The sequence below is a fragment of the Nematostella vectensis genome, chromosome 3 (assembly GCF_932526225.1).
Source record: "Nematostella vectensis chromosome 3, jaNemVect1.1, whole genome shotgun sequence".
NCBI lineage: Eukaryota > Metazoa > Cnidaria > Anthozoa > Actiniaria > Edwardsiidae > Nematostella > Nematostella vectensis.
The window spans coordinates 2,940,760-2,958,969 of NC_064036.1; the positions used below are offsets into that span (position 1 = coordinate 2,940,760).

The window sequence follows — 18,210 nt, forward strand, 5'->3', positions numbered from 1 at the left end:
ATCCTCTTACTTTAATTCAAAGCTGGCTACACGTACAAGTATTGCACCGGCAGTAGTGGGAGTTTTAACGCTTCATGGAAAACTTTTGCGTACAGGAACACAAAACCAACCTCTTCTTGTTTTCATTATTCAATTTGCGCGCCAGAGCAAAAGAAAAAAAAAAACGTTATCTTCGTGAGCGAACCGCGAAGGGCATAAGTTTGATTGATCGTGTTGTGCTTCAATTGTCCTTTATCCGGATGCACTAGGCCACAAACAATCTCATCTAGATAGATTATAGCCCGGAAACGCATAATGGACGCAGTACCAAGAAGACGGCTTATGTAAATTGCGTATTACGTCTTGGTCATGGTCTTGTGGCTTTCAGGGCAGAAACAGGCCATGCAGTCCTCCTAATCTATAAAGGCAGGTTCCTTTTTGTAGAGGTTTTTCTTTTTAATTTAGAAATAATTTCCGTATCTATATTACTTAACTCTATTTTGATTATTTTGCACACTCGCTAAAAAGTACTTTGTTCTCTCTTCCGACGCAAAATTTGTTCACTTACCAAGAGAGCGATGGATAAAAATTAAAGCCATATTACACATTTCCGGCGAACTGAAGATATCGCAAAACATTTTCCTTAAGTTGTAAAGTCGTCCTGTTTTATCTTATAAAAGCTAGATTAGTTCAGCTCTGTGCAAAAGTGTGACGGAGTTCGCCAAGATTGCGGTAATCACCAAGTGCCATGCACGGGCCGACTGGCCCGAGGCTTTCACCACTGACACGCGATAAAACCTCGCGCAGATAACACGGCCGTTGATTTGATAACGGAGGCTGGCTTATCATAAACACAAACATAAAAGAGCTGATATCAGAAATCTAGGCAGAACATGAATAATCTAAAAAGCCGAGAAGAGACGAGGACCTGCGAGGAAATGAACGCTTTGTATAAAAGTTGTGTGCAGAATTAATAGGGTGGCTGTGCAAGCGATCCACAGGTAGCCCAGGTTGTGTGGTTGCCGACAAGATTCCATCGTCCTAGTGTTATCAGCACTTTTTGTTTGGGCGATCTCTGAGACAATCGTCTCAGGCTTATAATTTTACAAAATGAGCACGAGAAGACCGGACTGCATTCGTTCGTATACGGACTTTAAAAGAAAACTTCGACAAAACGCAGTTGCTCTTTATATTGTATATTCGGCATTACGGTAGGCCAATACCGGCCTTCTGTCTGACTACTACTTTTCAATTGACTTTAGTAGGGCCAACCACTAATGATCGGCGATACAGGGTTATTTATTGTTCTCCTGACAGAAATACTAGGACCAGCATTGCAGCCCAAACTTGCCAAAGAAATCCGAAATTCTCGTTTTCTGGAAGTATTGTCCAGATATAAAGCCTCACGAATACAAAATTTTCAAATTTATTTAATTCCTAATCAATAAATAACATAGCGTATACTATTTTATTTTATTATTCACTATTTTCATGTCATTATAGAGGATTCAGAATTACACCACGTTTGATCACGAAACCTCGACAAATGCCCCAAGAACCTGGTCCCCGCTTCCTATTACTCAGAGAATTCTTGACCAATCCCACGAATAACGAACCTAAAAGATCCGCCTCCCTCTATTACGCCCATCAATCACGACACCCAACCTTTCTCTTTTATAGTTCTTCCTGCTCCCTCATTAAGTTACTATTTCACACCTCCTTAGACTTGCACTAACTTGACGTGACTCTGAGTGGCGAATTCAAACCAAAATTTAGAAATGGCTTGCGCCCGTAAGGCCAGAGAGTGACAAACAAATAAAATAAGCCCTTTCTGACAAAGAACCTGCCTAGCTGATTCGCCCGCCCAAAAGCCGAAGCGCACGGGGCAGTTTGCCACCCAAAATCACGTGATTTCTTAGTTCAAACCGCCTATCGAGTTTATCACGAGAAAACGCAGACTTCTTTCTACAGAACATTGACCGCGGATATCTGCCGTGGATCTGTACATTGGTTGGTACTTCTGTAGTCCAAATAGATGAGATTGGAGCGGTACCACCAGTAGAATGCCGCTAGTATCAGCAAATGCCACCACTGGTGACTCGATCCGATAAAGTTCATTTTACCTGCACAGCAAAAAAAAATATAATAATAATAATAATAATAATAATAATAATAATAATAATAATAATAATAATAATAATAATAATAATAATAATAATAATAATAATAATAATAATAATAATAAAATAAGAAGAAGAAGAAGAAGAAGAAGAAGAAGAAGAAGAAGAAGAAGAAGAAGAAGAAGAAGAAGAAGAAGAAGAAGAAAAAGAAGAAGAAGAAGAAGAAGAAGAAGAAGAAGAAGAAGAAGAAGATGAAGAAGAAGAAGAATTTGTTGCAGTAGTTGGTGTCGCTATTAGATACTAAGATGCAACAAAGTTGACGGCTAGAACGGTGTAACCAATAAAAAACACCTTCGCGCTTGGAGCAAGATCCTAAATTAGTTTGAATAAAAATTTCTGACTTGATACTCAAAAACAAAGGAAAATTTCCCTTAAATTTTATTTATACAATATGGAACAGAGACAGGCGAGTCGTCGTTGAGACGTTGAGCGCACAGGTAATAAATAAACAGTCGCGTGAAATGTAATAGAAAAGCAGTTGTGTGCACACGTGAAAGAAAAAAGCAGTAGTGTGCACATTTGATACAAAAGCAGTTGTGTGCACACGTGAAAGAAAAAAGCAGTAGTGTGCACATTTGATACAAAAGCAGTTGTGTGCACACGTGAAAGAAAAAAGCAGTAGTGTGCACATTTGATACAAAAGCAGTTGTGTGCACACGTGAAAGAAAAAAGCAGTAGTGTGCACATTTGATACAAAAGCAGTTGTGTGCACACGTGAAAGAAAAAAGCAGTAGTGTGCACATTTGATACAAAAGCAGTTGTGTGCACACGTGAAAGAAAAAAGCAGTAGTGTGCACATTTGATACAAAAGCAGTTGTGCGCACACGTGAAAGAAAAAAGCAGTAGTGTGCACATTTGATACAAAAGCAGTTGTGTGCACACGTGAAAGAAAAAAGCAGTAGTGTGCACATTTGATACAAAAGCAGTTGTGTGCACACGTGAAAGAAAAAAGCAGTAGTGTGCACATTTGATACAAAAGCAGTTGTGTGCACACGTGAAAGAAAAAAGCAGTAGTGTGCACATTTGATACAAAAGCAGTTGTGCGCACACGTGAAAGAAAAAAGCAGTAGTGTGCACATTTGATACAAAAGCAGTTGTGTGCACACGTGAAAGAAAAAAGCAGTAGTGTGCACATTTGATACAAAAGCAGTTGTGTGCACACGTGAAAGAAAAAAGCAGTAGTGTGCACATTTGATACAAAAGCAGTTGTGCGCACACGTGAAAGAAAAAAGCAGTAGTGTGCACATTTGATACAAAAGCAGTTGTGTGCACACGTGAAAGAAAAAAGCAGTAGTGTGCACATTTGATACAAAAGCAGTTGTGTGCACACGTGAAAGAAAAAAGCAGTAGTGTGAACATTTGATACAAAAGCAGTTGTGCGCACACGTGAAAGAAAAAAGCAGTAGTGTGCACATTTGATACAAAAGCAGTTGTGTGCACACGTGAAAGAAAAAAGCAGTAGTGTGCACATTTGATACAAAAGCAGTTGTGCGCACACGTGAAAGAAAAAAGCAGTAGTGTGCACATTTGATACAAAAGCAGTTGTGTGCACACGTGAAAGAAAAAAGCAGTAGTGTGCACATTTGATACAAAAGCAGTTGTGTGCACACGTGAAAGAAAAAAGCAGTAGTGTGCACATTTGATACAAAAGCAGTTGTGTGCACACGTGAAAGAAAAAAGCAGTAGTGTGCACATTTGATACAAAAGCAGTTGTGTGCACACGTGAAAGAAAAAAGCAGTAGTGTGCACATTTGATACAAAAGCAGTTGTGTGCACACGTGAAAGAAAAAAGCAGTAGTGTGCACATTTGATACAAAAGCAGTTGTGTGCACACGTGAAAGAAAAAAGCAGTAGTGTGCACATTTGATACAAAAGCAGTTGTGTGCACACGTGAAAGAAAAAAGCAGTAGTGTGCACATTTGATACAAAAGCAGTTGTGTGCACACGTGAAAGAAAAAAAGCAGTAGTGTGCACATTTGGTACAAAAGCAGTAGTGTGCACATTTGGTACAAAAGCAGTAGTGTGCACACGTGAAAGAAAAAAGCAGTAGTGTGCACATTTGATACAAAAGCAGTTGTGTGCACACGTGAAAGAAAAAAGCAGTAGTGTGCACATTTGATACAAAAGCAGTAGTGTGCACATTTGATACAAAAGCAGTAGTGTGCACATTTGATACAAAAGCAGTAGTGTGCACATTTGATACAAAAGCAGTAGTGTGCACATTTGATACAAAAGCAGTTGTGTGCACACGTGAAAGAAAAAAGCAGTAGTGTGCACATTTGATACAAAAGCAGTTGTGTGCACACGTGAAAGAAAAAAGCAGTAGTGTGCACATTTGATACAAAAGCAGTTGTGTGCACACGTGAAAGAAAAAAGCAGTAGTGTGCACATTTGATACAAAAGCAGTAGTGTGCACATTTGATACAAAAGCAGTAGTGTGCACATTTGATACAAAAGCAGTAGTGTGCACATTTGATACAAAAGCAGTAGTGTGCACATTTGATACAAAAGCAGTTGTGCGCAGACGTGTTTAAATAGCAGTATGCATACATGCGATTTTTAAGAGAAAATGAAAGTCTGAAAAAAACTTCTTACCTGGAAAATATCTCTCAGGAACCTTAAGAGCATAAAACACTAGTGCAAGAACTCCAAGAACATACATCACTATGACCTTTGGTATAAAAATCTGTGGAATATAAGACCAGGCAATTTAGTCCTTACAACTCCCTTCCCTTAAAAAAACTTTTTCTTGTAAAATACCCGAGGAGATTTCACAATTTAAGAGTTTATGATGACATTGTTTGTAGCTCCTAGCAAACGTTCCTTTGTGTTTTGAGCGCAAAGAAATCCAGAAACCGACGAGGAGTTGAATTAGCGAGATTTTGACCGCGCGAAAACTGGGGCGAGCGCAAAAAATAAAGGAGGTCAAAATCCCGCTTATCAAGCTTCTTGTCGGTTTCTGGGTTTATTTGCAATCAAAACACAAAGGGAAGTTTTTTACGCTGCTAAGAATCTAGACCTACTTATTACCTGGACTACTGGCTGGTCCCATCCTCCAGAAAGGTAAGCCCAGTGTACAGACGGCACCACGCCGTAAGCGACCAAGCAGCAGAATAGTGACAGCCTTCTTGTCGCCCAGACAGAGGATAAGAAGCGAGGGTGGAATTGGAGAGTTAATGTAATTGTCGTGAGTATTCCAACGCCAATCAGGTATAATGTTTGCAAACCCTGTGAATACAAATAAATACAGTCAAAGCTCTAACAGTTCTACAATTAACGATAATAATTTTGTTTGGCTACTAATCATGATGAAATGTCCAAACCATTAAATAGACACATTTAATGGTTTGGACAACTCCGGGTGCGGATCCAAGATTTCAAAACAGGGGGTGGATAATGGCCGGATAGGTGGCTTGTGACTGATCCAGTGGTTTACAGCATAGCCGTAGCAGCCCTCGAAAGATTGGGGAGGGGGGGCACAATACAGAAACATTAAGAAAACGATGGAGGGCACAGTCACGCCCCTATTGGTAATTTCCTTATAATTTTTGGGGGCACGTGCCCCCAGTGCCCCACCCCCTGCTACGGCCCTGCATAGATATAACCAATACTTCAAGCTAAATTGAATTTGTCGGGTCAGCAAAGTCAAGCAGGCGATGGATCATGGACAGCACCTTCTCCATAGTTTCTTCAAACAAAGTGACTTTTCAAATTGTGTTTTTGCTCAAAAAGGGGGGTGGATATCCACCCAATGCACCCCCCTGTATACAACCCTGCAACTGACATGTATACATTACCGTAAACAAATCCTGTTTTAGAAGTGACAAGATTTTAAAAATTAAAAACACTTTCAAAAACGGTTTTATCACATAATAGTAATAGGCACAGTCTTATCACATGACAGTAATAGGCACAGTCTTACCACATGACAGTAATAGGCACAGTCTTACCACATGACAGTAATAGGCACAGTCTTACCACATGACAGTAATAGGCACAGTCTTACCACATGACAGTAATAGGCACAGTCTTACCACATGGCAGTAATAGGCACAGTCTTACCACATGACAGTAATAGGCACAGTCTTACCACATAACAGTAATAGGCACAGTCTTACCACATGACAGTAATAGGTACAGTCTTACCACATGACAGTAATAGGTCTTACCACATGACAGTAATAGGCACAGTCTTACCACATGACAGTTATAGGCACAGTCTTACCACATGACAGTAATAGGCACAGTCTTACCACATGACAGTAATAGGCACAGTCTTATCACATGACAGTAATAGGCACAGTCTTACCACATGACAGTAATAGGCACAGTCTTACCACATAACAGTAATAGGCACAGTCTTACCACATGACAGTAATAGGTACAGTCTTACCACATGACAGTAATAGGTCTTACCACATGACAGTAATAGGCACAGTCTTACCACATGACAGTTATAGGCACAGTCTTACCACATGACAGTAATAGGCACAGTCTTACCACATGACAGTAATAGGCACAGTCTTACCACATGACAGTAATAGGCACAGTCTTACCACATGACGGTAATAGGCACAGTATTACCACATGACAGTAATAGGCACAGTCTTACCACATGACAGTAATAGGCACAGTCTTACCACATGACAGTAATAGGCACAGTCTTACCACATGACAGTAATAGGCACAGTCTTACCACATGACAGTAATAGGCACAGTCTTACCACATGACAGTAATAGGTCTTACCACATGACAGTAATAGGCACAGTCTTACCACATGACAGTAATAGGCACAGTCTTACCACATGACAGTAATAGGCACAGTCTTACCACATGACGGTAATAGGCACAGTATTACCACATGACAGTAATAGGCACAGTCTTACCACATGACAGTAATAGGCACAGTCTTACCACATGACAGTAATAGGCACAGTCTTACTACATGACAGTAATAGGTCTTACCACATGACAGTAATAGGCACAGTCTTATCACATGACAGTAATAGGCAAAGTCTTACCACATGACAGTAATAGGCACAGTCTTACCATATGACAGTAATAGGCACAGTATTACCACATGACAGTAATAGGCACAGTCTTACCACATGACGGTAATAGGCACAGTATTACCACATGACAGTAATAGGCACAGTCTTACCACATGACGGTAATAGGCACAGTATTACCACATGACAGTAATAGGCACAGTCTTACCACATGACAGTAATAGGCACAGTCTTACCACATGACAGTAATAGGCACAGTCTTACTACATGACAGTAATAGGTCTTACCACATGACAGTAATAGGCACAGTCTTATCACATGACAGTAATAGGCACAGTCTTACCACATGGCAGTAATAGGCACAGTCTTACCACATGACGGTAATAGGCACAGTATTACCACATGACAGTAATAGGCACAGTCTTACCACATGACAGTAATAGGCACAGTCTTACCACATGACAGTAATAGGCACAGTCTTACCACAAGACAGTAATAGGCACAGTCTTACCACATGACAGTAATAGGTACAGTCTTACCACATGACAGTAATAGGTCTTACCACATGACAGTAATAGGCACAGTCTTACCACATGACAGTAATAGGCACAGTCTTACCACATGACAGTAATAGGCACAGTCTTACCACATGGCAGTAATAGGCACAGTCTTACCACATGACAGTAATAGGCACAGTCTTACCACATGACAGTAATAGGTCTTACCACATGACAGTAATAGGCACAGTCTTACCACATGACAGTAATAGGCACAGTCTTACCACATGACAGTAATAGGCACAGTCTTACCACATGACAGTAATAGGCACAGTCTTACCACATGACAGTAATAGGCACAGTATTACCACATGACAGTAATAGGCACAGTCTCACCACAGGGCAGTAATAGGCACAGTCTTACCACATGACAGTAATAGGCACAGTCTTACCACATGACAGTAATAGGCACAGTCTTACCACATGACAGTAATAGGTCTTACCACATGACAGTAATAGGCACAGTCTTACCACATGACAGTAATAGGCACAGTCTTACCACATGACAGTAATAGGCACAGTCTTACCACATGACAGTAATAGGCACAGTCTTACCACATGACAGTAATAGGCACAGTCTTACCACATGACAGTAATAGGCACAGTCTTATCACATGACAGTAATAGGCACAGTCTTACCACAGGGCAGTAATAGGCACAGTCTTACCACATGACAGTAATAGGCACAGTCTTACCATATGACAGTAATAGGCACAGTCTTACCACATGACAGTAATAGGCACTGTCTTACCACATGGCAGTAATAGGCACAGTCTTACCACATGACAGTAATAGGCACAGTCTTACCACATGACAGTAATAGGCACAGTCTTACCACATGGCAGTAATAGGCACAGTCTTACCACATGGCAGTAATAGGCACAGTCTTCCCACATGACAGTAATAGGCACAGTCTTACCACATGACAGTAATAGGCACAGTCTTACCACATGACAGTAATAGGCACAGTCTTACCACATGACAGTAATAGGCACAGTCTTACCACATGACAGTAATAGGCACAGTCTTACCACATGACAGTAATAGGCACAGTCTTACCACATGACAGTAATAGGCACAGTCTCACCACATGACAGTAATAGGTCTTACCACATGACGGTAATAGGCACAGTCTTACTACATGACAGTAATAGGCACAGTCTTACCACATGACAGTAATAGGCACAGTCTTACCACATGACAGTAATAGGCACAGTCTTACCACATGGCAGTAATAGGCACAGTCTTACCACATGACAGTAATAGGCACAGTCTTACCACATGGCAGTAATAGGCACAGTATTACCACATGACAGTAATAGGCACAGTCTTACCACATGACAGTAATAGGCACAGTCTTACCACATGACAGTAATAGGCACAGTCTTACCACATGACAGTAATAGGCACAGTCTTACCACATGACAGTAATAGGCACAGTCTTCCCACATGGCAGTAATAGGCACTGTCTTACCACATGACAGTAATAGGCACAGTCTTACCACATGACAGTAATAGGCACAGTCTTACCACATGACAGTAATAGGCAGAGTCTTACCACATGACAGTAATAGGCACAGTCTTACCACATGACAGTAATAGGCACAGTCTTACCATATGACAGTAATAGGCACAGTCTTACCACATGACAGTAATAGGCACAGTCTTACCACATGACAGTAATAGGCACAGTCTTACCACATGACAGTAATAGGTCTTACCACATGACGGTAATAGGCACAGTCTTACCACATGGCAGTAATAGGCACAGTCTTACCACATGACAGTAATAGGCACAGTCTTACCACATGACAGTAATAGGCACAGTCTTACCACATGACAGTAATAGGCACAGTCTCACCACATGACAGTAATAGGCACAGTCTTACCACATGACAGTAATAGGTCTTACCACATGACAGTAATAGGCACAGTCTCACCACATGACAGTAATAGGCACAGTCTCACCACATGACAGTAATAGGCACAGTCTTACCACATGACAGTAATAGGCACAGTCTTACCACATGACAGTAATAGGCACAGTCTTACCACATGACAGTAATAGGCACAGTCTTATCACATGACAGTAATAGGCACAGTCTTACCACATGACAGTAATAGGCACAGTCTTACCACATGACAGTAATAGGCACAGTCTTACCACATGACAGTAATAGGCACAGTCTTACCACATGGCAGTAATAGGCACAGTCTTACCACATGACAGTAATAGGCACAGTCTTATCACATGACAGTAATAGGCACAGTCTTACCACATGACAGTAATAGGCACAGTCTTACCACATGGCAGTAATAGGCACAGTCTTACCACATGACAGTAATAGGCACAGTCTTACCACATGACAGTAATAGGCACAGTCTTACCACATGACAGTAATAGGCACAGTCTTACCACATGACAGTAATAGGCACAGTCTTACCACATGACAGTAATAGGCACAGTCTTACCACATGGCAGTAATAGGCACAGTCTTACCACATGACAGTAATAGGCACAGTCTCACCACATGACAGTAATAGGCACAGTCTTACCACAAGACAGTAATAGGCACAGTCTTACCACATGACAGTAATAGGCACAGTCTTCCCACATGGCAGTAATAGGCACTGTCTTACCACATGACAGTAATAGGCACAGTCTTACCACATGACAGTAATAGGCACAGTCTTACCACATGACAGTAATAGGCACAGTCTTACCACATGACAGTAATAGGCACAGTCTTACCACATGACGGTAATAGGCACAGTCTTACCACATGACAGTAATAGGCACAGTCTTACCACATGACAGTAATAGGCACAGTCTTACCACATGGCAGTAATAGGCACAGTCTTACCACATGACAGTAATAGGTACAGTCTTACCACATGACAGTAATAGGTACAGTCTTACCACATGACAGTAATAGGCACAGTCTTACCACATGACAGTAATAGGCACAGTCTTACCACATGACAGTAATAGGCACAGTCTTACCACATGACAGTAATAGGCACAGTCTTACCACATGACAGTAATAGGTACAGTCTTACCACATGACAGTAATAGGTACAGTCTTACCACATGACAGTAATAGGCACAGTCTTACCACATGACAGTAATAGGCACAGTCTTACCACATGACAGTAATAGGTCTTACCACATGACAGTAATAGGCACAGTCTTACCACATGACAGTAATAGGCACAGTCTTACCACATGACAGTAATAGGCACAGTCTTACCACATGACAGTAATAGGTCTTACCACATGACAGTAATAGGCACAGTCTTACCACATGACAGTAATAGGCACAGTCTTACCACATGACAGTAATAGGCACAGTCTTACCACATGACAGTAATAGGCACAGTCTTACCACATGACAGTAATAGGCACAGTCTCACCACATGACAGTAATAGGCACAGTCTTACCACATGGCAGTAATAGGCACAGTCTTACCACATGACAGTAATAGGCACAGTCTTACCATATGACAGTAATAGGCACAGTCTTACCACATGACAGTAATAGGTCTTACCACATGACAGTAATAGGCACAGTCTTACCACATGACAGTAATAGGCACTGTCTTACCACATGACAGTAATAGGCACAGTCTTACCACATGACAGTAATAGGCACAGTCTTACCACATGACAGTAATAGGCACAGTCTTACCACATGACAGTAATAGGCACAGTCTTACCACATGACAGTAATAGGCACTGTCTTACCATATGACAGTAATAGGCACAGTCTTACCATATGACAGTAATAGGCACAGTCTTACCACATGACAGTAATAGGCACAGTCTTACCACATGACAGTAATAGGCACAGTCTTACCACATGACAGTAATAGGCACTGTCTTACCACATGACAGTAATAGGCACAGTCTTACCACATGACAGTAATAGGCACAGTCTTACCACATGACAGTAATAGGCACAGTCTTACCACATGGCAGTAATAGGCACAGTCTTACCACATGGCAGTAATAGGCACAGTCTTACCACATGACAGTAATAGGTACAGTCTTACCACATGACAGTAATAGGCACAGTCTTACCACAAGACAGTAATAGGCACAGTCTTACCACATGACAGTAATAGGCACAGTCTTACCACATGACAGTAATAGGCACAGTCTTACCACATGACAGTAATAGGCACAGTCTTACCACATGGCAGTAATAGGCACAGTCTTACCACATGACAGTAATAGGCACAGTCTTACCACATGACAGTAATAGGCACAGTCTTACCACATGACAGTAATAGGCACAGTCTTACCACATGACAGTAATAGGCACAGTCTTACCACATGACAGTAATAGGCACAGTCTCACCACATGACAGTAATAGGTACAGTCTTACCACATGACAGTAATAGGCACAGTCTTACCACATGACAGTAATAGGCACAGTCTTACCACATGACAGTAATAGGCACAGTCTTACCACATGACAGTAATAGGCACAGTCTTACCACATGACAGTAATAGGCACAGTCTTACCACATGACAGTAATAGGCACAGTCTCACCACATGACAGTAATAGGCACAGTCTTACCACATGACAGTAATAGGCACAGTCTTACCACATGACAGTAATAGGCACAGTCTTACCACATGACAGTAATAGGCACAGTCTTACCACATGACAGTAATAGGCACAGTCTCACCACATGACAGTAATAGGTACAGTCTTACCACATGACAGTAATAGGCACAGTCTTACCACATGACAGTAATAGGCACAGTCTCACCACATGACAGTAATAGGCACAGTCTTACCACATGACAGTAATAGGCACAGTCTTACCACATGGCAGTAATAGGCATAGTAAACAGCTGGTATGTAACATGAACACAGCCCTATAGATATTCCAGCCAAGTCAAGTGAAAACCAGCGATGAAATATCTTCTCTGAATGACAGTTGAACAAATGATAGCCAGTGGAACACAATAAACAGATCTGCAAAATAAACAATCATTGATAATGATACTGTAGGTGTAAAACAAACTGATACTTTCTGCCTGGACTGTGTACACGAGGCCTGGGATTGGGCCTAGGGCCACACCCCCTTTTCGCTATTTAGGATTTTAGAATAAGGTATCCACACTTCCCATCATATATATGTGTTAAACATTGCCCCCTTCCCTTCTTCCTTTCAAGAGACCCTGGATGAGGCCTCCCCATCCAGTTTTCCCGAACAAACATGTAAATTAGTTGTCTTACCTGAAAGCCAATAAGTAATGCAGAGAATACCATATGATCTGCTATTGTGGCTCCCTTTATATGTGGTAACACAACAATATTGTTGTAAAGAAACAAGAAGGAAAACACAAGGAATCCAAGAAGGTGTGTCCATATATTGATGGTTTCATTTGACCAGACAAACAGGCTGTAAATGAATATGGAATGTTTTATTTAATACATGCATACGTCATATGGTTTATTTAGACACAGTTAAAATCACCAGTTAGACAAGTTAAGAAGATAAATAAAACATACATTAATTAACCTATACTGTTTTGCATGAATGCCCTGTGGGAAACTGATTATCAATATATATGACTTATTTCTCATTTGAACTTTCTAACCGTGCTTGAATATCATGCATTTAAGGGGGGCTTGAAGATTTTGATAAAAGTAATGGAAAAAATTAGCTGCCCCCCCCCTTCAGGTGGAACACAATTTTCCATGCCCCCTTTATGCTTCCCCCATATTTTTGGTGCCCCCTCCGCGCATCTCGAGAAAACCAGAAGAAAGAAGGAGCAAAGGAGCCACTTGTCGCATGCTCAGGCATGTGTTGGCGGCGAGATAAGTTCAAAGAGAGGGTGAGCTGTCAATCGATCATACCAACATCACAACATTGGCCGTAACTAGGCAGGTTTTGAACAATGGAATCGAGTGTTGTTTCACTCCCTTCTTATTTTATATAGAACCTAAATACGAAGTTAGGTTCGGAGAGCGTTCGGGCTAGTCATTACACAGTACCGTTCAAATGTTTCGAGACTTGAAAACAACGATTGCTAGGGTTTTTAGACAAGAAAAATTGAAATATAACAAGAGACAACTGAAAAGGATTTCTCTAACTCAGAAGGCAGGAGACATTTTGGATTATAAGGTTAGAAATATTTATTCGCTGAGTTCAATATTCAACATAAATTGGGGATTCATTTTTGTTTATTTTATTAAGAAATCCCTGACAAAGTATCCTAATTCCCGTGGTTGAAGGCAAGAGACCTCCAGGGAGGCAAAATGCTGGAATGTTGGACTATGCAAAGCAGCAGGAGGACTCTTACATGAGGGCCAAGAGAAATGCTGCAAGAGGATATGTAGGTGCTATAGAAACAGACTAGGGCAGAGCACACCGGGTGTCTACAAAACGAAGACCTAAAACCTATAACCCGAAACCTGTGACCCCGAAAGCTACGACCCCAAAAGCTACGACCCCCAAAATATTGCTGTTATTATGTAGCCTACCTTGTCTCCCAAATGGCTACACAGAGAGTGGTTCATTGACAGTTTCATGTGGAATCAGGTGATCCTTATGACACAAATTAGCTAGTATAATTTGTTATTTTTTAATTGGGAAATAGGGAAAAGCACTTCTTGTGTTTCCAGATGATCATTTCTCAAAACGCCAATAAACTCAGAAACCTGGAAAGTCACCTGGTAAACTTTTCAGGTGCTTCTTCAAACTCCCCCGCTGTCTTCGGGCCCCAAAAAAATCTTACTTGCCCACTACTTATGGGAAATCGTTTCATGTTCTAGTTGCGTCTAGTTGTAGTAAGTTTTCATCACAGAGAAAACCGTTCCACTGCCCGGTAAAAAGTGGGCCAATCAAGGCTAAAATCAATTTTTATGGGTTTTTTCCTACCAACCAATCAGTTTTTCACCTCTGTCAAATGATTTGACATTTAGCTGTCACAGTGCGACTAAAAAAGTGTAAACAGCTTTGGGAAATTATTAGAAGTTTTGCTACAAACGAGACTTTATTTACTTGTTCTTTGTCTTTCTTTTGAAAAATGCAGATTAGCCCAGCGGATATGTGCAGATTTTACCTTGAATTGCGCACTTTTTGCTAAATTTATCAATTTTAGCGTAGTGATAGTTTTCGATACCTCTTACAAGATAGGCTATAGAGCCAAGCTCAATTCGGCTTTAATTTCTGATTAATAATGAATATTGATTTGGCCGCCATTTTGAACCGGAAGTAAACTAACTTTTTCCAAAAAAAATAATAAACTCGCACATTTTAAGAAAGTTTACTCATAGACAAATAAAATATAAGTCAGTGAATGCATCTAAACAAAAGAGATCTTAAAGTAACAAGATTTTTTAAATTTTTGTAACTTTTACGGTGACCGCGATTTTTAACCGTAGTCATTAAAGTAGTCATGAGTAAATACTGGCACGCTTGTTTCACTTTGCGCCTTTAAACAAAAAAAAAAAAAAAAACTTGTTTCAGGAGTAGTTTGGTGTCATCTTTTCAAGATAAAAAGTGACGCGTCGATACTCACTATTTTCGAAAGTCGTCAAATGATTTAAAAGACACATATAGCCAGCCCAAGTATACCAAACATTCACGCTCAATAGCTGGATCAAGAGAAAAGAAAGAAGACAAAAGCAACTGCTTATGTGACAAGCCTGGTGGGGATACCAAGTACCCCGGGAGTGGGCTGCTCCACCAATTGACTTCAACGTCTGTGAACGACCGCACACATGAATGTGTGCAAGTGTTACAAGATGAACAGTTTCTAACAGTAGGAACTGTTAATCTGGTGGCATCAGGTTTGCGCTTATCAGTCTTCTTGAAGAGTCAAAGGAGTATCTCGCCAATTAGAATTTCACGCATTTACAGGTGATACTGTGTCCTGTTGTGCGGTTAGGGGGAAAAGACAGTACTTGCTGTATTCCCCGAAGCCACAGATGGTCTTCGACAGCTAGCCTTCAGGCCAGTTAAGATAAAAGACAGAATGTTTGGCAACACTTGAGCGCTTTCCACTGCTTCTATACGACTGAACAAGTGCAGAGAATCGGAAGTAGACAAGGCAAGAATGCAGCTCTTCGTGAAGAAAGGAACATCATTTAATGTCATTCTACGACGAAGGCAGCTATCATACAACACACCAAGAAAGCTGCCATTGTGTTGGCAGGCCATTGTTGGGGGCAAGCACTCCTCCCTGTCTCAATACTACCGTCTTTTTAGCACAATGGACAACAGTTGCCATAGCCGCTTTGGACAAACGCTACTAGAGCTTTCCAAAACGTGCCAAGAAGCCAAAGAACTATTAGTGAAGGAACCAAGAGCTATTAGATGGAAGATGGACATGCTGCACTTTGCACTTGCACCAAAGCTAGCTAGAAATGTTCAGCCCTTTGCAGCTCCATTGAATCGTTTAATGATAAAGCTGTAAGATATCTGAACTGCATTAAATAAATAAAACAATTCTCATCGGAGTTTGTTATTACGTTAGACCGACGTATTATGAACCACACTCTTTTTGTTTTATAGGAATCTATTTTCAAGAACGTCCAGCCTGACTAAGATTTCACTAATTTTTATCAAAATGCCGAGGCTCACATAGCAAGAAAACATTTTCTTTATATTAAATTGGTGCATTTATCATTTGTGCAATTCTATTTTTTTTTAAAAATGCTTCATTGCTTATTTGTATATGCATTAATCTGGTTTGATTAGAGTGTGCAGAAACAGGTTTGGAAAACTACCTCCGGTTTAAAAAAAGTAAAATTAATAGCAGAAACCTAGTCAGTTTTGCTTTTTTTACAACTTAAAAGTATGGATTTCATGAATATTTAAGTCGTCGACTTTTAAACAAGATGTGCATCTCTGTGCTTTCAAAAATGCCAAATTTAATCTCCAGTGCAAAATGGCTGCAATTATTATAAACCATATTAGTCGGTGATGAAAGCTGATTTTATCTTGGCTCCATAGCGTATCTTATAAAGGTTATTGCAACCTACAACTGCAATAAAATTGGGTTTGCTAGAGGGCGCGGGGTGAAATAAACGTCCGAGGTTTTACTTTCGACTACTTCTGGTTAAAGGTGGCTATCACCTTTAAAGTTCCAAAATAAAAAATTTGCGGTTATTTAAAAAAAAATATTGGGTTTAAATACATTCTTTGACTTTCATAATAGTTGTCTAGTGAAAAACAGTATCAAAATGTGCAAGTTTATTTATTTTTTTATAAAAAGGTAGTTTACTTCTGGTTCAAAATGGCGGCCAAATCAATACTCCTTATTAATTAGAAATTACAGCCAATCTGAGCTTGGCTCTATAGCCTATCTTGAAAAGGGTGTTAAAAACTATCACTCTGCTAAAATTGGTATCTTTAGCAAAAAGTGCGCAATCCAAACACATATCCGCCGGACCAGATGCCACCACAATGTTTAGGGTGCCAGTTTTCGACAAAACTAGGATTTCTATAACTATTTAGCCAATCTATTCATAAACTTTGGAAATTATAATTATATATATATATAATTTATAATTATAAACTATAAATTATAATTTGCTTGTCGGAAACCTGTATCGGCACACTACGCTATAGTTTTGGTTTGACAATTAAAATGAAGGACAATAACAGAAGCGAGATTTTGCTTTAGTTTAATAAACGCTCTTCCTCTCCAGGGAGTTCGAAAACTTTTTGAGGGCATTAAAAACTCTAAATTACCGGTAATTACCTGGTCTGTTAGGTTATCGAGAGATTTTTTGGGATACATTTTCTGGCAAATGAGCGTGTCTGAAAAATGAGTGCAACTACAATTTACAATGGGACAAATAACTTGTATAATAGCGACGATTGAAACTGGTTTGTTCATTGGCGTGCGCAAAAGAGAATATTTCTTTCATGAAAAGCACAACAAAATTCGCTGAATCACCTCATTAGGATCACTGATTCCATATGAAACATGTAGCTGTGTAGCCATTTGGGAAACAAGGTAGACTAAATGATAACTGCAATATTTTGGGGGTCATAGCTTTAGGGGTCGTAGCTTTTGGGGTCACAGGTTTTAGGTTTTAGGTCTTCGTTTTGTAGACACCTAGAGCACATCAGAGAAAAGAGTTGTGTACAAGATAGGTGATCTCACCTTTTAATGCACATCCGCACCGGCAAATAAGCTCGGTAGCCATTCGTGACGTAAACATTTCCTCTTAAGAAGTACGGGATCTCGTGGTAATCGAATAAATTGATATCTTTTCCTTGTTGTTGTAGAACGAACAAAGCTTCATCGGGACTTTGTTTCTCATAATCAAACTGTTGAAAAGTCATCTAGAACAGCTTCGTGTCGAGACTATGGCTTTCAGCGTTCTATTTACAGTGCATTGGGTGTTGCAGAACATAAAACAACAGCGTAAAAAGTATCAATTATATGAGAATACAAAAAACGGTAGCTTTCACTCGAAGGAAACAGTGAAAAGGTGAGAAAAGATT

General features: G+C 40.2%; 1 protein-coding gene across 1 annotated transcript; it reads right to left on the minus strand.

Moving 5' to 3' along the window:
• Positions 1-1,391: 1,391 nt before the first annotated feature.
• Positions 1,392-18,208, minus strand: LOC5507734 (progestin and adipoQ receptor family member 3). Its single transcript, XM_001628341.3, has 6 exons — positions 17,867-18,208; positions 12,981-13,146; positions 12,564-12,716; positions 5,190-5,387; positions 4,755-4,845; positions 1,392-2,102 (listed from the first exon to the last, which is right to left on the minus strand). The coding sequence occupies exons 1-6, from the start codon at positions 18,046-18,048 to the stop codon at positions 1,945-1,947; spliced, it is 948 nt and encodes a 315-aa protein (XP_001628391.2). The 5' UTR covers positions 18,049-18,208; the 3' UTR covers positions 1,392-1,944.
• Positions 18,209-18,210: the final 2 nt, after the last annotated feature.